The 27,294-nt window shown below is 37.3% G+C and overlaps 1 protein-coding gene across 1 annotated transcript; it reads left to right on the top strand.

Moving 5' to 3' along the window:
* The first annotated feature begins 2,418 nt into the window (after nucleotides 1-2,418).
* LOC137834488 (uncharacterized) lies at nucleotides 2,419-15,940 on the top strand. The gene is made up of 2 exons (XM_068642523.1): nucleotides 2,419-3,131; nucleotides 13,205-15,940. Exon 2 carries the CDS (start codon nucleotides 13,596-13,598, stop codon nucleotides 14,796-14,798), a length of 1,203 nt encoding a protein of 400 aa, XP_068498624.1. The 5' UTR covers nucleotides 2,419-3,131; nucleotides 13,205-13,595; the 3' UTR covers nucleotides 14,799-15,940.
* Nucleotides 15,941-27,294: the final 11,354 nt, after the last annotated feature.

Below are 27,294 nucleotides of genomic sequence, written 5' to 3'. Positions count from 1 at the left end.
AATAACTGTCTGAGTTGTACCTTTGGTGCCCTAATTAACTAGTGAAAAACCTTTCAACTGACCAAAGAGCAAACCGATTCTTTCACAGTGAAACAGATTAAATGATAGCAAATAGGCCAGCTCAGCTTTAACTGAAATAACGAACTAAGCTTTGCCTGTGGTGCCCTAACAGAATTTTAGGAAACCCTTTTAACAGAGAAGAAATAAACCGATTCTTTCTCCATAAAACAGATTTATTTCTGTACTGATTTAAAACTTTTAAAAACACTTTAAAAAGCTTTTCAAAAACCATTTAACCACATCATGTGCTTGATCTAGACTTGGTTCGACATCTAGGATAGGTCACATAGCAAAAGGCAACTATACACAATTACAGGCCTAATTACAAACGAATCTAAAAGCCTATTACAATCTTCAAAGCACTCAAGCTATTTTCTTCATCAAACACACATCAAGCCTTGGTAGGGAAGAAGCTTCCTCCAGCTTCAACAAAATCGTGGTTTCAACCGGTAAAATGAATGTTTTTATAAAAACTTTTGAATACTTGTTTTAACTAATTCAAATATGTTTTGTCTCAATTTTGTTGCCTTAAACGACTAGATTTCAAGTGCTATAAATATAGCCTTTCTTTCAAAATGAAAGTGTGAATTTTTATAGACTTTGAAAAGGAGATTGAGATTCATTTTGAAAGAAACTTTCCAAGAAATTGCAAGATTACTCTCAAGCTTTGCCATGGTAACAAGATCTGATCCTAGGAATTTCTGCATTGTAAACAAGGTGTTTTCTATCCTAGTTTAGAGAATTGTAATTGTACTTTGTTATCTGAATAGTGTGTGAAATCCTATATAGAAAGAATGTGTCTGTCTTGAGGTGTTTGTAGAGAGGGTGAGTAGACTTTGTGGTGTTTCAAAGTCACCTCTTTGTGTTGTAGTTGTTGTAATCTGGTTTTTTTATTACTAGTGGAACTCAGTCTGAGACTGGATGTAGCTCAAAGTGTGAGTGAACCAGTATAACTTATGTTATGTGAATTTATCTATCTCTTAACTCTCATAACTATTTGTGTAAATTCATTTTCTGCTGCTGCTATAAACAACTGGTTAAAATGTATTTTTAACCGATTAAAACTCTGAAACAATTTTCTAAATCATTGTTTAATTGTCTTCCTTAGTTGTTTATCTGTGATTGATTGATAAAGATTCATTCTTAATCAAATATTTATGAAAAGCTTTTATAAACAATTCACCTCCTCTTGTTTAGCCCTATAATTCTAACAAGGTGTTCATATCACGTCGAGTTAATAGCTGGGGAAGAAGATTTGGGTTTGTGAGATTTTTGATGTAGAAAATGTGGTTAGATTGGAGAAGGAGATGGATCGCATTTATATTGGTAAGATGAAGCTATATGTTAACTTACCAAGGTATAGGAGAATGGGGTATGAACCAAAAGATGGTGCGTCCAACGTGGTTAGAGCAGGTAGAAATGTTGTTGCTCATAGTGAGATCAAGAGGAAGAGTAAGGAGGTATGGAGGGAAAAAAGAGGGAAGGAAGCTCGAAAAGATGTTAATGTGAAACAGTCATACGCAGAAGTAGTAAGAAAACCTACTCAAGACCAGTGAAGAGGCCCCATCGTGACGATCAGGTCACAAGTTCTACCCTAGATGTCTAACAGTATGGATGGTGGTTTGTCATCTGAGTTTAACTTTGAATTGTTGTGTGAAGAATGTGTGAAGGGAGCGATGAGTATGTTTAAGGTGAGATATCTGGGAGATAACTTGGTTCTGTTAACACCCTAAGGCAGATGAACGAATGAAAGACATTATCAAGCTTAATAACAACTGGTTTGAGTGTATCTTTGAGGATCTAAAACCATGGTCAGAATCATACGTAGTTGGTTACAAAATTGTTTGGGTTAGATGTTACGGGTTACCATAATCATTGTTGAGTAAAAACTGTTTTTCAAAGGTTGTTGCGGAAGTGGCAACTTTGGTTGACGTTGAGAAAGCTATGTCTTCTTGGGAATACTTGGAGTATACACTATTGCAGGTGCGTCTACTAAAATCTTGTAAGGCAGAGTTATCTAAGGGTTTTCCAATTAATGGGCAAATATATAATATAAATATTGTAGAGGAGGTAGTAAATCAAGGGGAGGAGAATGTAGGTGCATCTATAATCATTGTGTATCCTCGGATAGTGTATCGTCGATGGAGTCCTTCGTTGAAGAATCAACGAAATCCAATGATGTTGAGGATGGGAACTAGGGAGGGGCACTTCGGCGACTGGAGGTAGCCAAAGGGGAAGATGGGATATGGTCAACACTAGAGACAAAAAGATTACAAGAAGGGGAATGTTCTGAGGTATTTTGATTTGTTAGCAAAAAAGGGAGTCTTCGTATTCTAGAAAGGTATTGAGTGAGTAGGTGTCTTCTGAGGAGGGGACATCTTTGTCTATCGCTCAGCAGGTCAGCGCTGCTTGCATGCCTATTCAAAATTCTCTAGTTAACCTAGCTGAAGCGGTAGAGACATGTAGTGCATTTTGTGCCGAGCCCAAATCAAGTGTGGCCCATCTCAGCGAAAAAGAAGCTCAGACCCAATCGGGAAGCAGCAGTGGATCTGTTGCAGGATTAGGTCACACAGAAATTGGGGGCAACGACACGGAAGATGGCGGTGGACAATCATCGGAATTGGGTAGTGTGAGGGCAGCGCAACCTCCAATTGACGCTACTAGCTGCGGGTGCGATGGACAATCATCAGAATTGGGTAGAGTGAGGTCGACGCAACCTTCTGTTGATGCTACTAGCGGCGGCGCAAGCTTCTCATCAAATTTGGAGGGCCCCCAAACTAATCTTATTAACCGCTCTCGACCAGTTGACGCCACCAGTAGCGACACAAGCTCTCCGTCGATGTTGAAGGGCAACCAAACTAACCTTATAAACCGCTCCCGGTATAGTGTTGAAGAAGATAGCGGGGGAAGTCTAAGGCATGAAAGGAACAAATTTCTGAATGGGGCGGAAGGAAAAATAGTAGAGGAAGTCTACAAAACGACTGAAAGGATCCGCAAACTCACTGTGCAACAACGGTGGCGATCCAAGGGGGGCATGGGGTCCTTCATTACGGGAACAACTCATCGTCCAGGTTAAGCTCAAACTCTATTGCTATATCTGATACCGATATTATAGAGTGTAATAATCGTCTTAGAAGAAGTCATAGCAGGAATTTGGGTAAACAGTTGGGGCGACCTGCTCATGAAGGGGCGGTAGTAAGTGAAATGGAATGTATGGAGGACAAGGATAGCGAAGGGATGAAGAAGTCCAAGGAAGGAAAAAAAAACGGTTTTTTATGATAATTATAAACTTGAATATCAAAGGTAGGGGGTGTACCAAGGCAAAGTATTTAAAACATGTTATTGTTAAGGAGGGAGCGGAGTTTGTTTGTCTTTAAGAGACTAAAACTACGAAATTCTTAGATATTAGGTGTTTTTCACTCTGTGGGATTGTAATGTTGGATGGATACATAATGAAGGTGTAAATGGAGGCAGGGAGAACCCTATCTATGTGGCACAAAGAAGCCTTCCGATATGATGATCATGTGCTAGGAAGAGGATTCATAGCTATAGTTGGCCAACACATTAAACGAATTGTTTGTGTATTGTGACTAATGTGTATGCAGCGTGTAATTTGAGTGACAAGGTTTTCTTGTGGGAAGAGTTGACGGTTTTAAAAGTACACGCCAAAATATGGTGTGGTGTTGCTGTGGTGACTTTAATGATGTCAGGTATGTAGAAGAAAGGAAAGGAGTTACAGGAAGTGCCAACCAAAAGAAGGAGATCAGTGGCTTCAATGATTTCATTGATAAGAATCTGTCGGTGGACTTACCTATTGTAGGTAAGAAGTATACGTGGTAAAAAGAAAATGGTTGAGCTAAAAGTAGGTTGGATAGAGCACTTATCTCTTAAGAGTGGCTTCAAATGTGGCCAATGACCAAACAATACGTACAATCGAGGGAGGTATCAAACCATTGTGCCTTAGTAGTGATTGGTAGCTGATTTTATTGAGGATGAAGTGAAAGAAGTAGAGTGGCAGTGTGAGGGATCAAAGAGCCTGAGTCCGGACGGGTTTAATTTTAATTTTATCAAGAGTAATTGGGATACCTTAAAGAAGGACATTAAGGATGTTGTCCATTTTTTTCAAGAATCGGGGTGCTTTTCGAAGGGGTGTAATGCATCCTTTATTGCATTAGTTCCAAAAGTGAAAGACCCCAATACACTCGACCAATTTAGGCCCATCTCTTTAGTGGGAGCTATATATAAGATCATTACTAAGGTCTTATCGTGTCGTATTAAGGAAGTACTCTCTTTAGTTATTGATGAAAATCAATAAGCCTTTTTGAAGGATAAAGAGATGTTAGAAAGTGTTCTTATGGCCAACGAGGTGGTTGAGGAGGTAAGGAGAAGTCGGAGGAGTGGGTTGTATTTGAAGGTGGATTATGAAAAAGCCTATGACTTGGTTCGGTGGAATTTCTTGTTGGATATGTTACAAAGGTTGGGGTTCCATAGTAAATGGATAACGTGGGTCAAAAGGGTGCCTGAAGTCGGCCTCAGTGTCAGTTTTGGTTAATGGTAGACCTATAGAGGAGTTTAAACCATCCAGGGGGTTGAGGCAGTGATGCAAACCAAGCCAACAAGGAGATGACCAAGGATGCACACTATGAGAAGTCATTTCAACAATCAAGTGAAGACCTCCCCAAGGAAGAAATGGACACAAACCAGAGCATCTAATGTTCTTCCTGCTGGTATTAAAAAAGAATAAAACAAGTGTAAATAATTTAGGCTCACTTTAGAGTCCAAATAGCAAAGATAGGCTAGAATAAGCTGCCTTTAGCATAATAGTGGGTATATGTATTTTTTTAGCTTGTTCCTAGCCCTTTAGGAAGACAATTTGACCTAGTCTCTAGAAGGGCAAGCCTAGGATGCGGGTTTGACTTAGTCAAACCCTAAGGCTGCCCATTTTTTTCCTTTTCCCATCCTACCCCTCTTGCTTGTTTTCCAAGGCTCATTCACCTATAAATAGGAGGCCTACCCATTGTATTTTACGTGTTGAAATTGAATAGAAAACTTACTCTGCACAAATATTGTGAGAGCTTGAGTGAGTATTGTCTCTTCTTCCTTTTGGTCTTATCTTGAAGAGAATGAAACTCTCAAGTGGCGGCCTAACACTTATCTTGGTGGTTTCCACCCACCAAGTGGCGTGATCACCCACCACCATCTCCAAAAGTTTCCTCTTCCATTTCCTTCATGTTTGCTTTCCATTCATGTTTCCTAGTTTTCTTCTTTATTTCAGCAATTGCATACATGTTCACCATATAATGTCTTTTATCTTTGACTTTGTGAAATGCACCTCTACTTAACCACTTGGTTAAGTTAGTGTCTAGTGGGAATTTTCCTAAGGTCATCACCATTAACTCCTAAAATCTCAATCTTAAAGTAAAGTGTCACCTAAATAAAAACATCTAAAAATCAACTCACATGTGGTATTCAGAGCTTTGGTTTTTGAGTTTATCTTGTTTAGAGTTGATTGACACTTTACTTTCTTGCATCTTTAATTCCTTGTCTTTACATTCAAGTACCTTTAAATTCTTGTCTTTACATTCTTGCAATTTAATTTTAGCCCTTTATTTTTCTTGCAGTTTCATTCAGCCATTTTACTTTTCCATAGCTTTGTTTTGCTTTTGGATTGTTATTTTGTGTATTATTGTGTTATTGCTCTTTGCTTTGAGTCATATGTTCATTAGTGTTCTAGGAGTCTTTACTTTAATTCTATTTACTTTGCTTTTAATTTTTAAAGTTTAAGAAGTAATTAGAAACTTGTTTTAGTAGAAGTAGATTTAAGTTCCAAACAAAAGATTTCAAGTGATCAATTATTTTGAATCCCAAATTTTTTGTGAAAATTGGAGTTATTGGAAAATATGGATGATCAAAACTATGGACATTTTATTTCCATAATTTAAGAACTAGTATAAAAAAAATGTGTGAAGCGCAAATTTGGGGTTCCATTTTCTTAAAGAAAAACATTTCAAAATTTTGGGTTCAACTTGATTGGCAAATTGATTTCCAACATTGTGGAATTTTTATCCTTTTGCTTTAACAATTTCTAAAGAAAAAGTTTCATTGTTAAAAGTCTAGTAAGTATCTTAGAGTCTTTTTGTGTGTCTTTTTCTTGCTTGTCCTCCTTTCCAAGTTTTGTCATATTCTCTTTCTCACATTTGGTTTAGCTTTTCTTGCTTAAGCTTTTCTTAATTGTCTTTTGTATTCCTTCCATAAGTTTTGTTGCGGTTTCCATTAAGATCAAGTGTTTAAGGCTTTGAACTTTTATATTTGAGAGTTTTCAACCTCAAGAAAGACCTTTGCAAGAGGATAAAATTCTTTTTTAGTGTTTTGAGTGTGCTCCTCTTGATTTTTCTTTTCACCAAAAGCGACGCAAACTTGAGAGTGTATTTTTCTAACTTCTGTTTCACTAATTGTTTGTTCACTTGTGAATTATGGCTCATCTTTCTTCAAGGGATTCATCAAAACCTCAAACTCCCTAAAAGGCATTCCTTATGGGTGAGTTGGCGGCGGCAAAAAGGTCCCTAGCAAAAAAGTACGAAGAAATGAGACAAATGGAGGAGAGGCTCCAAAGGCTTGAATCCGCTCATGGTAGCCATGAGATTGGAGGTTGAACCACATTGAGGAGAGGCGCCAACATCCACACTATGCTCCTAAAATTTCTTTGCCTTATGTAAAAGTTCCTAGTTTTAGTGGGGAAGGTGATCCCAACATTTACCTAGGATGGGAGGCTAAAGTTGAACAAATTTTTAATGTGCATGAGGTCCAAGAAGACCAAAAAGTCAAGTTAGCCTTTTTAGAATTTTTAGACTATGCCATGCAGTGGTGGCATAAAACTGTAATGGACATTGGACTTAACAAGAGGTCAGTCGTGGTCTCTTGGAAGGATTTAAAGTTATGCATGCGCGCTAGGTTTGTTCCTCCTCACTATAGGAAGGAACTCTTGTTGAAACTCCAACGACTTCAACAAGGAAGAAAAAGTTTTGATGATTATTTTAAAGAGCTTGAAACCACTTTGACTAAAACTGACATGCATGAAAGTGAGAAGTCTAAAATGGCTATATTTGTAAGTGGATTGAGAAGGGAAATTCAAGATGTAATAGAACTTTATGAGTATTCATCTTTAGAAAAATTGGTTCACCTTGCCATCAAGGTTGAAACCCAACTTTCAAAGAAAACCAATTTCAAAAACTCTCATAATGATGGCTACCACCACTCATATTGGAAAAACAAAAAGAAATCTTCTTCAAAAACTTTTCCCTCAAGTTTTGTGAAAGATTCGACTTACAATCCTAGGGATTCTAAACCCTCCACTTCAACACCTAAGTTCCCTACCAAAACCTCAAGTCAAAAGTGTTTTAAATGTTTAGGGTTTGGGCACATTGCAACAAATTGCCATTCTAAAAGAACTATGATGGTTAAAGAAGGGGTTGTCATGAGTGACCATAGCTCTCAAAAGTCTAAGTCCCCTACCTCACAAAAAGCCCAAGTGAGGAAGAATATGAAATTCCATGCGAGGGAGACTTGTTAGTAGTGAGGCGCATGCTAGGCCAAATTTTAAAGCCTTTTGATGAAAGTCAAAGGGAAAACATTTTTTACACTAGGTGCCTCATTAATGACAAGTTGTGTTCCTTAATTGTGGATGGGGGTAGTAGTACAAATGTGGCAAGCATAAGAGTGGTAGAAAAGCTTGGGTTGCCTACCATCTCTCATGCCAAGCCCTACAAGCTCCAATGGCTTAGTAAGGAGGGTGAAATCATGGTTAATAAACAAGTTCTCATAACTTTTTCTATTGGAAAGTATAAAGATGAGGTTTTATGTGATGTTGTACCAATGGAAGCAACACATATTTTATTGGGAAGGCCTTGGCAATATGATAGACAAGTTCTACATGATGGCCTCACCAACAAAATGACTTTTACCTTCCAAGGGCACAAGGTTATCTTAAAACCCCTCTCTACCAAAGAGGTTCATGAGGACCAATTAAAAATGAAAACAAAAAGAGAAAATGAAAAAGAGAAAGAAAGAAAAGATAAACCGAGTCACAAAATATCATCTTCCACAACTAAATCAATTTTGTTGACTAGTGCCATGCTACCAACTGAACCTCCAAGGTGTCCTTCTTCTTTGTCTTTTTCATTACCAAAGGTTTCTATCTACTCACCATCTTTGTTAAAAAATTTTAGGAATGATTTTCAAACACCTCCTAAAGGTTTCCACCTTCTAAGAGGATTTTTATCAAAAAGATTTCTCATTCCCAAAAATTCTTTCCAAACATGGTCTGTAAACAGAACCCCCATCTTTTGAACTCCCCAAGCTTCAATAACATAAGTCAAGTTCACATACCATTACTTGCACTATCTATATGTGAGCAAACTGACTATGTTACCTGCAGGAGTTCTAAATTCGAGGTCGAATTCTCTCGAACTTGGGGGGCATGATATAAACCAAGTAGCTATGAAGATGACCAAGGAAGCAAAAGACAAAGCACATGGTGAGCAGTCATCTCAGTAAACAATTCAAGACGCCACCAAGGATCTCATGGACCCAACCAGAGAAGATGGGCATAAACCACAACACCAAATGTTCTTCCTTCTAGTCTTCTTAAAAGATAGAATATGTTTAAATAATTTTGGCTCAATTTAGGGAACATCAAAGAGCCTATCTTGATACCTTCAAGACTACCCACCCTCTTTGATGCACCACCACCACACACAGTCAGAACACCCTCTGACTTGAAATACAAAACATTTTACAGTATTAAAAAATAAACAAAATACAAGAACGAATAGGAAACATTACACCTGATACAAGAAGAAAAAAACAGGTCTTATTTCACTCTTTTGACCAAGGCAAAGCCTATAACAATCTTGCAATCTCTTTGAAAAAATCTTAAGCTATTTTCTGTAATATCTTTAATTGAGATTCAAAACCCAGTTATAAGCCCACAAAAAGAGTTGTTTGATTCAATTAGGCAAAGCCCAAAACAGATGCATACCAACCCAAAACAGTTTTGACAGTTAAAACAGAATATGTTATGTTTTTCAAAAAACAATCAATTGAAACCTCGATTCAATCGATTGATTTAGCTTTGACTTGTAAAGTCAACCAATTTTAGCTTTTCAAAACACCAAGTGTAAAACAACCGATTGAAACGTAGAAATAACATGTTGTTTTTCACTTACTTTGAAAAATAATTTTCTTTAAAAGATCTTGATTGTTTTAGCTTTGGATTGGACTAAGAGAGATTTAACAAGTTCTAAATACACAAAACAAAATCCCAACGAGCAGCAACCCAACTTTAAGCATCCTTCTTGGATTTGGAATCATCAAAGCTTCATCTTCAACAAGTATTAGGGTGGAGAGGAATTCTCTTGAGACTTATGCAAAAACTCTTAATTGTAATGTTATGCAGATTCCATTTAAATACATGGGGTTAGAAGTAGGGGGAAATCCAATGAGGAAGCAGTATTGGAAGCCAATTGCAGATAAAATTAAAGCTAGACTTAACACATGGAAGGGAAGATGTTTGTCGTTAGCAGGTAGAGTATGCTTAATCAAATTGGTCTTTTCTGCCATACCCCTTTTTTATCTGTCCTTCTTTATAGCTCTGGCATCGGTATGTAACAAAATTTCTAGCATCCAGAGGAGATTCCTCTGGGCTTGGGGAAAAGATCACAAATGTATTTCTTGGGTTAGATGGGAGAATGTATGTAAGCCCATAAAAGAAGGAGGATTGGGGATCAAAGGAGGTCAGTTAGATTGAGTGAGAAGTGTTGAACCAAGTGGTGTTCAATGTTTTGAAGAATCCAAATCCTTTGAAGGATGTTGAAGCCTCTGCTTTGCTTGATGTTGTTGTGATGGTTTAAGCTTTGTTCTAGGTAGTTTATATGTTGTAATCCACCCTTTGATTCAATCTCAAGCAATTAGCATCTCAATCTTTATGAAAGTAAAATGTTTTTCAAACTAAGTTGAAACAACCGATTGTTTTGTCGAAACAACCGATTGTTTATACTTAGGTGTTTTGAGAAAGATTGAACACTGTTTTTGAATGGTTGAAACTGTTAAGTACCAAAACAACCGATTGATTCGAGGAAACAACTGATTGTTTGTTTTGGAATCATAACAGAAAAACTGTTTTGTGTTTGACTGAGCTTTAAATGCTTTAACTGTATACACTCCAGTCATTAAATGCTTTGACCAATCTTTTAATGCAATTTAAGACTTTGTTAAGATTTGATAACAAACTACATCTTTGAATATATTAAGAAAAACAGATTTGAGAATTAAGTATCTTTTGACAAAGTTTTTCTAAAGAGTTTTTTCAAAGAGCTGAGATTGTTAAGAGTTTGTGATTGATCAAGGTGCTGGAATAGGATTCTACTTTTATTGATTTCAGATATTCATCTGTAACAAGTGTAATCTTTGTACTCTGTTGAACAATTTGTTTTTGTGCTTGCTGAGATTGGTTGTGTGTTCTTGAGGTGTTCAAGATCAGCTGTTGACCAAGGAGAGTGTGTTTCTTGAGGTGTTCAAGGTCATTCTCTTGGTTGTTGTGTAAGTGATCAAGGTGTGGTTGCTTAGTGGATATCCTCAGGGTTTCTGAGAAGACTGGATGTAGCTCTGGTTTGGAGTGAACCAGTATAAACAACTGTGTACATTCTCTCCATCTCTAACTTTTTAAATTCAGTTTATTTGTTGTTTGCTGGTATAAACAACCGATTGTTTCTACGAAACAACCGATTGTTTTTCTGGTACTACAACTTTTGTTTGCTGTTTTGGCTAACTGAATTGCTGAATCAATTGGTTTCTAAGATAAATTCTTTCTAGTTTTTGAAAAGTTTGCGAAAACCCTTTTAAACTATTCACGCCCCTCTAGTTTAAAGCCATCTTTTCTAACAATTGTTATCAGAGCTTGGTTCTTGAAAGTTATTCAAGTTGATCCTAAAAATATTTTTAAATGGCTGATAGACTATCGTTTGGGGAAGGTGCTTCAATTAACAGACCACCTTTGTTCTGTGGTTTGAACTACCAGTTTTGGAAAGTAAGAATGAAAATATTTATGGAATCTCTTGACAAAGGAATTTGGGATGCAATTGAAAATGGCCTTTTATCCCAAAGTTTGAAAAAGATGGATCTGTCATTGAGAAGCCATGGTCTCAATGGACTGATGCAGAAAACAAAAAGGCCAAATTCGATTGCATTGCCAAAAATATTATAACCTCTGCTTTAAATTCTGATGAGTTTTTCAGGGTCTCACAATGCAAATCATCGAAAGAAATGTGGGACACTTTGGAAGTCACTCATGAAGGAACAAATGAGGTGAAAAGAGCTAGAAAGCATGCTCTCATCCAAGAGTATGAGATGTTTAGAATGCTTAAGGGAGAAACAATAGTTGAGGTACAGAAAAGGTTTACACACATCATCAATCACCTTATGAGCCTAGACAAGACGTTTGACAAAGAAGAGCTGAACATCAAGATCTTGAAATGTCTTGATAAAGCATGGCAACCAAAGGTAACTGCTATTTCCGAATCTAAAGATCTAACATCATTAAGTGTTGCTTCTTTGTTTGGAAAGCTTAGGGAACATGAGCTAGAGATGAATAGACTCAATGTTCAAGAGAGTGAAGATAAGCACACAAGGAGCATAGCCTTGAAAGCATCCAAGCACAAGGGAAAGCAAGATTCAAGTGATGATAGTGATGAGGAAAATCTTAGCTTGCTGTCAAGAAAGTTCAGCAAATTCCTAAATAGAAACCGCAACAAAGACAACAACAAGGATAGGTATGGAAACAAGAAACCCAATGAATTCAATTCAAATAACTATACTTGTTTTGGTTGTGGTGAGCAAGGTCATATAAAGGCAGATTTTCCTAACAAGAGCAAAGAGAAAAAGACTAGTTACAAGGAGAAGAAAGGCAAGACAAAAAGAGCCTACATGGCTTGGGATGAAAATGAGGTGTCATCATCAAGTTCTTCATCAAGTGAAGATGAAAAAGCAAACATATGTTCGGTAGCTGAAAATGATGATGAATCTTGCAGCTCAAGTGAGGTAAGTTCATGTGCTTCCTTAAATGAAAAAAATTATAGTGAATTGCTTGAAGCTTTTCAAGAAACACATGATGAAGCTAATAGATTGGTTCTTTCAAACAACCGATTGAAAGATCTTAACAGTGGGCTTGAAAAGAAAGTTAAATCACTTGAAGAGGATCTGAGAAAAGCAAAAAGTGATTTTGAAAATTTGGAAAATCATTTCAAAAATGCCTCTTGCAAGTGTGATTCTCTCATTTGCACAAATTGTGAAAATCTTGAGAAAAAGGTTCACTATCTTGTTGAAACTGTGGACAAGCTTTCAAAGGGGAAATCAAACTTTGAGAATGTCTTGGCATCTCAAAGCTATGTTTTTGGAAAGGCTGGTTTAGGCTTCAACCCACAGAACAAGCAAGATAGGTTTTCAAAAAGTTTTTTAAGAAAATCTGAAAAACAACCGATTGTTAAGACGAAACAACCGGTTGTTACATGCTTTTATTGCATGAAGAAAGGCCACTCTGTTAGATTCTGTAAAATTAGAAAATATTATGTTCCTAAAGGTTTTATGAAATGGATTCCTAAGGGATGTGATGTTTCTAACTGCAAAGAAAAGTCAAACGGACCCAAATTTGTAAGGGGATCAAATCTTGCTACTTGAAATTGTTTATGTAGGAAAAATAAAGAGAAAAAGAAGAACTGAGCCATCTGATCAAGCTGTTGAAGAAAAAGGCAGTCATTGAAGCTGAATCAATGTTATGCAAAAGATATAAACAGTGAAAAGGAGTTTTCTTGATCAACAAGCAATTGGCTCATTGAAGAATCAACATAAGGATAAGACTTTCCTTTATTTGTTCTCAATTTTTGTTTCAAAGTTCTTTCTTGTGATAAATTTTCTTTTAATCAATGTCATCTGCTTTAAACTGCTTCTGCTTATGGTTAAAATTTCAAAATCAAGTTTTTAACTGCTGCAGAAAAAGAACCGATTGTTTCTTCGAAACAACTGATTGTTTGGAGACTGACAACACTACAAAGAAATTGATTTAATTGCTTTTTTGAATTTCTATCCATTGTAGATCAATTTAAAAGAGAGAATCTTGGTCAAAGGATCTGTGTTGAAAGCTGATTATGTTCAGAAAGAAGTTACAACAGTAAAAAAGGAATATATTCCAAAATCTTGGAAATTCAAAGAGCCTTAATGACTAGTCAAAGATCACATGTGAAGACCATGTGATTTTCAGCTTTTTCTGACATTTTCTGTGCAGAACAGAGTCAAGTCCTCTCTCTCTGAAAATCAGGTACCCATTGAATGAAATTAAAATCAAATTGATTCTCTTACTGCTATAAAATCAGGTGCAGATCTCTTCCACAAGAACAACCAATTGCAACATCTCTTGCAATATCTCTTGCACCATCTCTTGCAAAAATCTGTGAAGTGTGCTCTCCTCTTTTTTCGTCTCTACTGTCATGGAATCAACCCCTCCCACCTTCAAGAGAGTCAAAACCAGGGCTGTAAGGTCTGGAGGAAGGTTGGAAGGCTGGTTTTCTGGAGACAATGCTCTCATTGAGAAGTATAGATATGAGACAAGTATCAAGAAGATAAACAACCCTAAGGTTGTATGCTTTGATTGGCTGAAAGGTCAAAAGCTTGATAATGTAAGAAGGCTGCTCAAGGATCAATCTCTCAGAAAGTTCCTAGAGATGAAGGGAAACATTTATCCAGATTTGGTAAGGGTGTGCTACACAAACTTGAAGTTTGAGGGAAACAATCTAGTTTCTCATGTGAAAGGTGTGGAAATGGAGATAACTCATGAAGTTTGGACTGTTGTTGCTGGACTTAAGTTTTCTGGTCTGAGAATCAACAAGGGAAACCTTGGTGTGGTGGAGGATTTTAATAAAATCCAGTTCTACAAAAGTTGCTTGAAGAATCAACATGCTCAAGTTAGTACATGCTCTGTTGGAGGTTTGAAGCTTGATGAGAGGTTGCTTGCTCTCATTGTAACTTGGATTCTAACTCCAAGGGGGAGTAATCACTCTGTGCTAACTGAAGAAGATCTGGTTTATATATTCTGCATCACCAAGAAAGTCAAGATCAATTGGATTCATATAATCAAAGAACACATGCAAAAAGCCATGAGGTTAGGTGATTATCATTATCCCTATGTTGTTTTAATATCTAAGTTTCTACTCTATTTTGAAGTTAATCTTGAAGATGAAACTTCTGAGCTGGTAGAGTCAACTCAAGAGTTGAACAATGGATCACTCAACAAGATGGGCTTTAGAAAAGTAGGTGGAAAATGGATAAGCAAGGATGGTGATCATGGTGCCTCATCTAGTGGTGCTGCTAATCTTGAACAAGATGAACTTGCTGATATGGATGTTCAACATGAAGATCCAACTGAAGTTTTTCAAGATGCAGGACCTAGTGCTGCTGATGGACATCAAGGAGAAAGAATGCCAACCATGTCGTCTTTTGAAAGACTCATGGTGAATAGGCTTGATAGCTTTGCTGAAAATCAAAGGAGCCTCCATGATCTCTGTGTTAGTAATTTCCAAAGGATTGACACCAGGTTTGACAACATGGATGCAAAGTTTATGACTCTAGATGAACAGATTGAAGCTGTCCATAATCAAATCTTTGATCTTCAGTTTGCTGATGAAGAAGAATGAAAGAAAAACAACTAATTGGTCATCGAAACAATCGATTGTTTTTGGCTGTTCTTTTCTGGTTTTAAAATTTATTTCCTTATGCTGTTACTGTTTTATTCTGATATAATCAAAACAATATCTTGTTTTATCTCTTATCTTTGTCTATTTGTGAAGACAAATAGGGGGAGATATATGTTGTGTTTCTAGTTTGTTTTAAGTTTCTGTTTTTCAGTTGATAAAACAGTTTGGAATATGTAATATATCTCTGATATTAGATGTTTTAAGCTATAAAATGTTTATATGTATGCTAACAGAATATCAGAAGTTCAATGTATTGCTCAAAGTTCTATTGCAGGAACTGCTTCAAATTTAATCAGGTACAACACAAGCATCAGGGATTTGACTTCATCAAATAGGGGGAGATTTTTTATCCAAGTGGTGTTCAATGTTTTGAAGAATCCAAATCCTTTGAAGGATGTTCAAGCCTCTGCTTTGCTTGATGTTGCTGTGCCGGTTTAAGCTTTGTTCTAGGGTAGTTTATATGTTGTAATCCACCCTTTGATTAAATCTCAAGCAATTAGCATCTCAATCTTTATGAAAGTAAAATGTTTTTCAAACTAAGTTGAAACAACCGATTTTTTTGTCGAAACAACCGATTGTTTATACTTAGGTGTTTTGAGAAAGATTGAAAACTGTTTTTGAATGGTTGAAACTGTTAAGTACCAAAACAACCGATTGATTCGAGGAAACAACCGATTGTTTGTTTTGGAATCATAACAGAAAAACTATTTTGTGTTTGATTGAGCTTTAAATGCTTTAACTGTATACGCTCCAGTCATTAAATGCTTTGACCAATCTTTTAATGCAATTTAAGAGTTTGTTAAGATTTGATAACAAACTACATCTTTGAATATATTAAGAAAAACAGATTTGAGAATTAAGTATCTTTTGACAAAGTTTTTCTAAAGAGTTTTTTCAAAGAGCTAAGATTGCTAAGAGTTTGTGATTGATCAAGGTGCTGGAATAGGATTCTACTTGTATTGATTTCAGATATTCATCTGTAACAAATGTAATCTTTGTACTCTGTTGAACAATTTGTTTCTGTGCTTGCTTAGATTGGTTGTGTGTTCTTGAGGTGTTCAAGATCAACAATCGTAGTGTTGGCCAAGGAGAGTGTGTTTCTTGAGGTGTTCAAGGTCATTCTCTTGGTTGTTGTGTAAGTGATCAAGGAGTGGTTGCTTAGTGGATATCCTCAGGGTTTCTGAGAAGACTGGATGTAGCTCTGGTTTGGAGTGAACCAGTATAAACAACTGTGTACAATCTCTCTATCTCTAACTCTTTAAATTCAGTTTATTTGTTGCTTGCTGGTATAAACAACCGATTGTTTCTACGAAACAACTGATTGTTTTTCTGGAACTACAACTTTTGCTTACTGTTTTGGCTAACTGAATTGCTGAATCAATTGGTTTCTAAGATAAATTCATTATAGTTTTTGAAAAGTTTGTTAAAACCCTTTTAAACTATTCACCCCCCTCTAGTTTAAAGCCATCTTTTCTAACTAGAAGTCGTCTCAAGCAAGGAAGGAACTGTTGTCCAGAGAGGGGTTGTAAACACTGTCAATCTCTTATGGGGATATTGGTAATTGCAATTCCCGGTTTAGGAAAAGTGAATTTTGGGAGGAGCCAACCAAGCTATGGGAACTAGGAAAACAGATTGGGTTAGCTTGCCAAAGGGATGAAGAGAAGGTGATCCAAGAGTACAAATGCATGGAAGAGAGAGATCTGGAGTTATGAAGAACTTAGCGGTGGGTAATTTAAATGGTTTTTAATGTTAATTTTCAACATGAACATAAGAGGCTTGGGGGAGGAACAAAAGTAAGGTATCTGAGGCGGTGCATATCTTTAGAGGAAGCAGATTTTGTGTGCCTTCAGGAAACGAAAACAACAGTGGTCACGGATGCTAAGTGTTTCTCGATGTGAGGGGATAACAAAATCGAATGGATTCATATTGGAGGGGATAACGGAAATGGAAGTCTTATTTCAATGTGGCATAAAGAAGCATTCAATTATGAGAGCCACTCCATGGGAAAGGGGTACATTGCTATTGTGGGTCATCATATGAAATCTGGTCATAGGTGTTGTGTGGTAAATGTCTATGCGGCATGTACCCTGAAAGAAAAGAAAATTCTCTGGGAGGATTATCCAGTTATAAGGCAGTATCACAAATAGAAGTGTGGTGCTTTTGTGGCGATTTTAATGCGATAAGGAGTAGGAATGAAAGGAAAGGGGTGGGCACGACTGATTATTCCAATGAGATTAAGGGCTTTAATAACTTCATTGAGTCTAACTTACTAATGGATTTGCCTATTGTGGGGAAAAAATATACATGGTTTAAAGCAAACGGTATGGCGAAGAGCAGAATTGATAGAGTCTTGTTACTGAGGAATGGTTGCAGTGTTGGCGTATGTGTAAGCAATATGTTCAACAGAGGGAAGTCTCAGATCATTGTGCCTTGGTGATTAAGTTTGTGGAAAAGGATTGGGGCCCAAAGCCTTTCAAATCTATTAATGCTTGGCATCTAAGAAAAGGTTTTCATGGGATGGTGGAGGAGAAGTGGAAATCTTACTTGGGCCAAGGAAATGTTATAAATAGTCTTAAGGAGAAGTTCAAACTTTTGAAAGCGGACTTAAAATTATGGAATAAGGAAGTTTTTGGGAATCTGAATACTGTGAAGAAGTCCATTTTACAGGATATTGAAAATCTTGACTGTCAAGAAAACCAAGATATTTTTTAGGAGAGGGAGAGGCAGCTTAGAGTTAATTTGATAAGGAGGCTTTGGGAGACTGATGGAAAGATTGAATCCCTCTATCGTCAAAAGGCTAGAATCAACTGGCTCAAATATGGTGACTCTTGTTCTAAGTTCTTCCATTCATCCCTGAGGTGGAGGAGATTAAGGAATGAAGTGAAGGGAGTTGAGATTGGGGGCATGTGGTGTGAAGAACCTTGCACGGTTCGCTTTGAAGCAAAGAAATTGTTTGAATCTAGATTTAAAGCAACAAGACTATGGAGTTAGACTTGATGCGGTAGAGTTTAAAACTTTATCACCTGACGTAAGCTTGAGTTTGATTGAGGCTTTTAGTGAGGAAGAAATCAAAGAAGTTGTGTGGCAGTGTGAGGGGTCTAAGAGCCCTGTTTCGGATGAGTTTAACTTCAACTTCATTAAGAAGAGTTGGAATAGTCTTAAGGCAGATTTTATTGCAGTGTTGGAGGCTTTCCATGAAACAGGAGTCATTCTGAAAGGGTGCAATGCATCATTCATAGCACTTGTACCTAAAGTAAGAGACCCTTGTAAGCTTGACCAATTCAAACCCATCTCCTTAGTGGGTGCCATATACAAAGTTATATCAAAAGTGTTGGCTGGTATGATTAAGAAAGTTTTATCTGGCATTATAGATGGGAGCCAATCTGCCTTCATCAAAGAGAGAGGTCTGGCAGATAGTGTGCTATTGGCAAATGAGGTGGTTGAGGAAGTTAGAAGGAAGGGGAAGAGTGGTTTGTGCTTGAAAGTAGATTTTGAAAAGCATATGACTCAATTAGATGGGACTTCATGTATGATATGCTCAGCAGGTTGGGTTTCCATGACATATGGATAAAATGGATGAGAGGATGTATGGAGTCAGCCACAGTATCAGTGCTAGTCAAAGGGAGTCCACGGATGAATTTATTCCCATTAGAGGGTTGAGGCAGGGAGATCCCTTAGCACCATTTCTATTCATCGTGGTGGCAGAAGGCCTTGCAGGACTTGTAAGGCAAACAGTAAAAAATAACCTTTTGCACGGGATTAAGGTTGGAAGCAAGGAGGTAGAGGTGTCTTTTCTCTAGTTTGCGGATGACACTCTTTTCTTTTGTGAGGAGTCATGGAGCAATGTGGTCACAATGAAGTCCATCTTAAGGGGCTTTGAACTAGCTTCAGGCTTGAAGATTAATTTTCACAAATCAAAGCTAGTGGGGGTTAATGCTCAGAGTAATATCTTTCTATGCTACTCCAAGGTTTTGAATTACAACCATATGGGAACACCTTTCAAATACTTGGGTCTAGAAGTGGGAGGAAACCCAAGGAAGAAGTTTTTTTGGGAACCTGTGTTAAACAAACTAAAGACAAAGTTAAGTGTGTGGAAGGGACGGTTCTTATCAATGGTAGGAAGGATATGTATAATTAAGTCAGTATTCACTGCAATTCCTCTCTTTTATCTATCAGTTTTTAAAGCATCGTAGTCAGTTTACAAAAACATCATAAGTTTTCAAAGGAGGCTTCTGTGGGGATGGGGTAAGGAGAAAATACCAATATCATGGGTGAGCTGGGAAGATTTATGTAAACCGAAAGAGGAAGGTGGTTTGGGGTTCAAAGACGTTAGAAAGTTCAACTTTGCTCTCTTAGCCAAGTGGAGATGGCGGTTTATGTCTCAAGAGAGAGGGAAGTGGAAGGAGGTGCTGCAATCAAAGTATGGGGCGGAGCTAGAATGCCCCCATACGCTAGTGAAGTATCAATCGTGGTGGTTGAGAGACCTAGTCAAGGTGTGTATGGAGGGAGGTGGTGATGGATGGTTTCAAGAAGAGGTACTGTGGAAATTAGATAGGGGAGATAAGGTTAGATTCTGGGAGGATGTGTGGATTGGGAACTCAAGCCTCAAATCTTTGTTATATAGATTGTTCTCCTTATCAGTGAATCAGGAGCAAAAGATTGAAGATGTAGGGGAGTGGGAAGGTACGGATTGGAGGTGGAGGTTAGAATGGAGACGAGACAGATTTGAGTGGGAATCTGAGTTGGAAGCAAATTTGTTGCATTCTAAGGGCTAATATAAATAAAAACATAAGTGATATCCCAGTGTGGGGGGAGGAGGAACTAGAGAATTATTCCGTTAACATAGCATATAATCACCTAGCTAAACGACCTAGAGCTACACATCATTCTGCTTTTGAGTACCTTTGGCAAGCTAAAGCATTCCCTAATGTGTTGACAACAGCTTAGAGAGCACTCTTAAATAGAATTCCAACAAGGGAAAGTCTAAGTAGAAGAGGAGTTCAGATGAACTCAAGAGTTTGTGTGCTTTGTCAAGAAAATGAGGAATCCTGCCAACATTTATTTATAGAATGCAAAAATGCTCAACAGGTTTGGTCTTCATGCCTTAAATGGTTAGGTCTCCTATCTGTCCAACACAATGACATAAAAGACCACTTTGTGAGTTTTCATATAGCACAAGCCAGTAGTAAGCAAAATCTGGTTCTGAAAGGTGTGTGGGCTGCTATTGTAAGGTGTATTTGGGATCAGAGAAACGCTATACTGTTCAGGCAAAGAGTAGTTGATGCTGAAGAGATCTTGCAGATGACGCAGCTTAAGTCGTGGCTGTGGATGAAGCATAGGGAGTCATTCCTCAATTACTCTTTTGCGGATTGGACCCTTAATCCAACCATTTGTATATATAGCATATGGTAGTTGGGTGTTGGATGTGAACCTGGATAAGGAGAGTTATGGTCAGATCAGTGAACCTGTATAAGGAGGTGAGGGGAACCGAGATCAGGCTGTTAGGGGTGTACAGAGAGGGAGAGCAAAATCCTGGTTCTTGGGAGGGGTTTTGGACTAGCTCTGGCCAGAAAGATAATGAAGGGAGGGAAGTTATTCTAATGATGTTGGGGTCTTAGACAGTCGTAGCAAGGCATGAATGCTTGATGATCCTTGGTGTGTGCTGATAAGTTTATTTGCAAGCCTTATCAGTAGAATAGATCTTTTGAGATTTGAAGCTGTATAATATTGGTAAGTGCAAACCATTAACAGGTGCTAGAATCTGAAGTGGAAGACACCTAGGTTTGGTTGTGAGTTTTTGCTGAGATGAAGGCTGCTGTGGGGTGGGTTTAGTTCTGGGTTGTGGGTGCTAGATGATGAGCACATTCAGAACAAAATTTTAGTGACTGATGCTATAAAAGCTGGGAGGATTACCTGGATGTACCAACTGGGTGCAGAGTTGAGGATTTTATGGTTGTATCAGTTGGTGCAAAGAGAAGTAACATTGGAATAAGGTTGTTGGGAGAAGTAGCTATTGTTACTTTAAAGGGAGATGGTTGGAGCTCATAAGGAGAGGCATATTGGAAAACCTGTTGGTACTTGATTTCTGGTATGTCATTCACTGCTGCAGGTTTCATTTTAGTTGCCTTGTGTAGATGACATATCCTCAATCTGTTTTGTTTTCTCTGGTGTGTCTGATATGGTCGTATGGTGGTGCTATGGGGAGGTATGTTGGATCATCTGATTTAAACAGGGTTTTGTTTTGCTACCAACACTGCAGGGTTTGAGGTGGAGATCAAATATCAAATATTAAGTATTTGGTTGTTTTCGAAAGTAATGAGAAGTAATGTTGTTGATTTTAACTAAGCAGTCACAGTGTGCAGATGCAGGGGTGTACCAAGGGCTTAGATTTTCTCACGGTTTAAAACAGAGGAATAGTTGTGAGGTGATAACAAGGGGAACTTTATTTGGTTTAGTGCAATATAAAGACAGTTAGATTGAAACTCTAATCGGAGGTTGCTAGTCTGTTATGTTTTCCTGTTGGAGTTTGGGTGATTGTTGATTTTATACAGGTTCAATTACAAGTAAGGATCAAGTATAAGATTGGTTGTTTTATGTTTTGTTGTGCCTACTGTTAGGAAATTTGGACCAGCACTTAGTCTGATAGTGCTCAGAGTTAAGCTAGGTTGATCCAGGTTAAGCTGTAAGGTGTTAAGATGCCTAGCTGAAAGAGGGATTGGAATCTAAAAGTAGTGGAGGGAATGATGGTTACTGCCTGCAGGGGATGCTAAACGGCCAGTGGTATAGGACTTTCAAAAGGAGCATCTGTAATTTGGATATGGTATTTTTGGGTTGCTGATAAGTTGCTTTTCATAAGAGGATCCAAAGATGTTGTGGAGTGGTGCATAGGAACCCTTTGCTGTTTGGGTGATGTTTGGTGCTGCTTAGGGGAGTCTTGATGCAGGTGTCTATAACAGCTGGGATCTACTGGTTAAGGGTGGATTTAGGCCACCTTGCTTTCATAGGGAGGTGCATCATCCATGAAGAATTGGACATGGAGAAGTGTATCACTGGAACAATTCTGCAGATGCCTTATTCAAAAGTAGGAAATACTCCTATTATGTTGTAGCAAGGGACTGAATTACATGTGGCAGAAGTTCTCTTGAGGATTTTTTGTTTTAGGTACAAATCTTAAGTTTATGCTTGAGCAAAAGAAGGCTTGAATCCTCTGCTTTTGTTATTCTATTTTGTATCTGTGCAATTGAGGTTTGTATAAGGGTTGAGACACCCCTAAAGTATCTCTTTTTTTATTCATTAATTCATTGCTGATAAAAAATAAATAAAAAATAAAAAATTCATCAGCATAGATTAAGAAGCTGAAGCAGGTGTCAACTATACTGAGCCATCACTAGAAATAAATTACGTTTCGGATGCAAATTTCATAAATATTGGTGTGAGAGGGATAATAACATCTGAAGAGATCAGCACACACACTCAACGACAAATGTGGAGGCTGAGAAGCTTCCCAGAAGAAAAAAGGAACTACTACAAAATAAGCGTCACAAGAAGCTCTAAGTATCTCATCCGCACTGTTTTTCTGTGTGGAAATTATGATGGCCGAAATATGTCACCACAATTTGATCTTCTTCTAGGAGCTAACCTGTGGGCAACATTGACTATAAAAACAACATCCATTACCCAAAACAAGGAATGGAAGGGAGGAAGTATGCCAATATTGCTGCAAGGTTTTTTGGTGGGTTTTTTCATAATTATGCTGCTCAGTTATGCCCAACCACGCAGCTGCTGGTCTTGATGGGGTTTGTTAATTTTTTTTTAGTGTAAAGATGTTTCGTTGGATGCAGTTTTTGTAAGAAATTATGTAAATTAATTTCTATAAAGTGACTCACATGACTTAGAGTTTGGGCTTTTTTTGGGCCCAAATATGATTTAATAATAATAATAGAATAAAGGGCCCATTGGTTAACATTAGAAATATATATCTGATGATATACCTAGTGAAAATCTACATCTGATGGAGATTGGGAACTAAAAGCTATAGGGTTCTGTCTCTGCAAATAATAGTTGTTTCACTGTTAACCATCACGAAAGTGTGTGACAAGAACGGAATTGCTAAGAGATAGATTGGGACAAAGGAGATAAAGTAACTGCTCAATTAGGATCACTCATGGATCAAGGTAAGTGTCAATCCCTCCTTGATTATATGATTGTGTGAGAATCATGAAATGATAAGATCTATATGTGAACATTATTGTATGTGTTCAATTTACATTTATTCATGTTTTGATTTACATGTGGTATCAGAACTACGTTGCTCATTTTTGTGATTCTCCATTAACGCTTTTCCAAAATTAAAGAACCCTAATTTTAAAAATATTCCCAATTTTAAGAATCCTAATTTAAAAATTAGGGTTTATAGACTAAGTTTTCCTTTCCTCAATAACAGATCCCTAATTGTCCTAAACCATCCAAAATCAAAGAACCATAATTTTAAAAATAATCCCAATTGAAGAACCCTAATTTTAAAATTAGGGTTTATGGATTAAGATTTCCATTAACAGACCACTAATATGCACCCATCGCCATTAACGATGTTAAAACCCTGCACCTTTGAACCCATTAGCGGAACTGCAAGCCACCAGCGTGTTTACCCCGCCATCGTTTCGTCCATCACTGTCGCTGGTAATGCCTGCAGCGATGGTGTGGTTGGCCACACCTGGTTTGACATCAAGGATTAATATCGAAAATCAGGCGCGGCGGTTCGTGGTTAGAGCGGTGGTTAATGTGCCCTATGGCGGTACAATGGCGGTACAATGGCGTCGGCGTTATAGCCTGGTTCGACGCAATCCATCAGTGTCGTTGGGCGGCGTGGTGGTTCAAGCAGCGGCGTCGCGCGGTGGCATCGGGGTTGGAGAGGAAGAGCGCCTGAATCGCGCGGTGGTTCGCGTGAGCGTTCACGTAAAGGCCGGCAGCGCGCAGTGGTCCTTGGCTGCCAGTTGCCGCATGATGCGTGGTGACTGTGATTGGGTTTTAGGGTTTCATGATAAAGTGAAAAGTGGTGGCTGTGATTGGTTTTTAGGGTTTCATGATAAAGTGAACGGGGAATTGTATTATAATATAAAACAATGGTAATTGTATTATAATATAAAATAATGAAACAATATGTAAATAAATAAAATAGTGAACCGTGTACGAGTAATTGTCTGCACCAAACGTCATGTTTCTTTATTTTTATTTTTATTTAATTTGCATTTAAATTAAGGTTTAATTAAAGTTTTTAATAAAATTTTATTATGTTATAATTGTAATTTAATTTACATTAAATTAAATTTTAATTAAAGTTTTAATGAAATTTTATTATGTTATAATGTAATTTAATTTGCATTAAACTAAAGTTTAATTGATTAATTGAAAGTGACGAATGGAAAGTTATTTTTTTCGCTTTATGTTTTATTTAATTCCAAATTATGGATGAATTTTATTTCAATTAATGATATAATTTTTGGAATTATTTGTATGATAGATTTGTAATCACCAAAGTGATCAAGTCTTTATGTTTTACTTAATTCTAAATTATGGATGAAATTTTATTTCAATTAATGATATTATTTATGGAATTATTTGTATGATAGATTTGTAATCACCAAAGTGATCAAATCTTTAAGTTTTATTTAATTCCAGATTATTGATAAATTTTATTTCAATTACCTATAGAATGGATGCTAAATTATTTATATATGAGTAAATGAAAATTCGTTATTATAAGACATTTTTGGATCGCCCAAAGGTTGATTAGTTGTCCTTATAATTAATGGATATGATTGTTGGTAGTGAGTATGTGTTATTAGTTTTGCTTGTATATCCAAAGATAACAATTATTTCTAGTTGATGCATATATCTTGCCAAATAAAGTTAATACTATTAGCATCATTATGTTTTGTGTATTAATGAAACTCCCAAAGGAGAACTTTAGTATACATAGAATGTTTTCTGAATCTGTATTGTATGTTTAGTTTATGACTCGAAGTATTAATGTTAAGCATGTGTGATTGCAGTATCTGTTTCTGTAGCCTTGCATTCGCAAGCTACGTCTATTCCAGTCTTTAATGGTCTAAATTTTTCTGACTGCAGTGAAAAAGTCCAATTTCACTTAGGTGTATTGGATCTTGATTTGGCCATTCGAATCGAGAAACCTGCTGCTATTACTGATGATAGTAGCAATGAGGAGAAAGCTCATTATAGGGCTTCGGAAAAGTCAAATAGACTTAGCCTGATGTTAAGTCTGCTCTTCCTAAAACCGAGAATGCAAAAGAATTTATGAAATTTGTGGAAGAGCGCTCCCAAAAAGATGATAAGTTTTTTGCTGAGACATTAATGAGTACATCAACCACCATGAATGTTTTGAATCAAACTTAATGGAAGTTCCACATAATTCTTGGTGGATTGATTCTGGATGATAACTCATGTTTATAACATGATGCAAGGATTCCTTTCAACCCGAACCATAAAGCCAAATGAAAAGTTTGTCTTCATGGGGAATATAGAGAAGGTTCCAGTGGAAGCAGTCGGGACTTATCGTTTAATCCTCGACACTGGATTTTATTTAGACTTGATGGATACTTTTTATGTACCTAGTATATCTAGGAATTTAGTTTCATTGTCTAAACTTGATGTTGTCGGATACTCTTTTAAATTTGGGAATGGATGTTTTAGTTTATATCAGCGTACCTATTTGATTGGATCTGGTACTCTTTATGATGGATTATATAGATTGAATCTCGATAATCTATATGCTGAAACTCTTATGACCTCGCATCATAATGTTGGCACTAAACGTAGTTTGGTGAATGAATGTTCTGCTTTCTTGTGGCACAAACGTTTGGGACATATTTCCAAAGAAAGGATGGAGGGATTAGTAAAGAATGAAATACTTCCAAGTTTGGATTTTACTGATCTGAATGTATGTGTGGATTGTATTAAAGGCAAACAAACAAAACACACAAAGAAGGGAGCCACAAGAAGTTCTCAACTTCTTGAAATTATACACACTGATATATGTGGACCTTTTGATGCAAGTTCTTTCAATAAAGAAAGGTATTTTATCACCTTTATTGATGATTTTTCACGTTATGGTTATGTCTATTTACTGCATGAAAAATCACAAACAATGACTTAGAGTTTGGGCTTAGGTGCAGTTTTGTTCCATTGTAGGTAATTAGATGTTGTCATGGCAGCAACTATGTTGTTGTTTTTGGGCTTTAATTTTATGGGAAACCTCTACCTTATAAAAAAGAAAAGAAAAGTAAAGATAAACTTTATGGGACTCCAAATCTTGGCAACAACTTCTCTTACTAATTGATACCCTTCTTCCTTAATGATGGCATTGGTTAAGGCATTCGCATGTCAAGAAAGAGGATTACCTTCCATGTTAGGTTTATCCTCTTGAAAGCTCAACCAACCAGAGTCAACCAAGGATTGTACATTATGTTTGAAAGTTAAACATCTTTTAGTATAGTGGCCAATCGCTCTTCCATGATAATCGCAGTTAACGTTTGCGCCTTAGTTTATAGGATACGACAGTTGTCCAGATTTCATAGTGATGGTATTCCTATGAGCTCTTCTTTGCTTTTTGGTGATGAAACTTGCGAAAGCTTAGTGGAGGAGATGAGCAAGGCCTTCCTAAGAAGTATGGGTGCCTTGAAGGTGCATGAAGAGTGTGGAATTGGGGAGGTACGGCCAGCCCCTTTGAAGGTGATGAAATGAAGATTAAAACCTAGATGCTAGGCAAGGAGTAGTGTATGGCACAAAATTGACAGCATAACAATACTCTATTCAATCTTTACACCTTCAAAGGGGCTGGCCGAACCTCCCTAATTTCATACTCTTCATGCACCTTCAAGGCACCCACACTTCCTAGGAAGGCCTTGTTCCATCAACAACCATAAGCTTCCGCAAATCTCACCCCAAAATACACCAAAAGGAGACCTCAATGCCATCACATAGGACACCTGCAACTAAGGCATTATGAAAAAGATTAGGTAAGAGTTTCGAATAAATTATAGGAATGGGAGTAAACTGAACAAATGTTCTTTCTTGATTTCTTTTTAGTTCGGGCTCTGACCTAGGCTTTGGTTGGAATTTGAACCATATTCAATTTTCCAACCTTTTTGGGCATTATTCAGACTTTGTGGTGACTGGTATGAAATCTGAGGCTTACGAAAACCTTGTTGGTGAGCCTGCGGATGGTAGACAAGTGTGGCATTAGCAACTTACGGGAATAATGTCATTGGTTGCTGGTAACCTTGTCTAACACTAGAAGACGCTGCATGGGCTTCTCCTTCCTTTTTCTTTCCAGAATTGAATCTAGGCTTTTCTAACATTTGCGAACGCGAGCGAGCCATGTGCAACTTTTTCGCTTTCATCCTGACTTCAATTCTCT

This window comes from Phaseolus vulgaris, chromosome 5, assembly GCF_000499845.2.
Source record: "Phaseolus vulgaris cultivar G19833 chromosome 5, P. vulgaris v2.0, whole genome shotgun sequence".
In the NCBI taxonomy this organism is placed as follows: Eukaryota; Viridiplantae; Streptophyta; class Magnoliopsida; order Fabales; family Fabaceae; genus Phaseolus; species Phaseolus vulgaris.
Note: the sequence above shows the minus strand (reverse complement) of the source record. Positions and strands in the feature narration are given on the sequence as shown.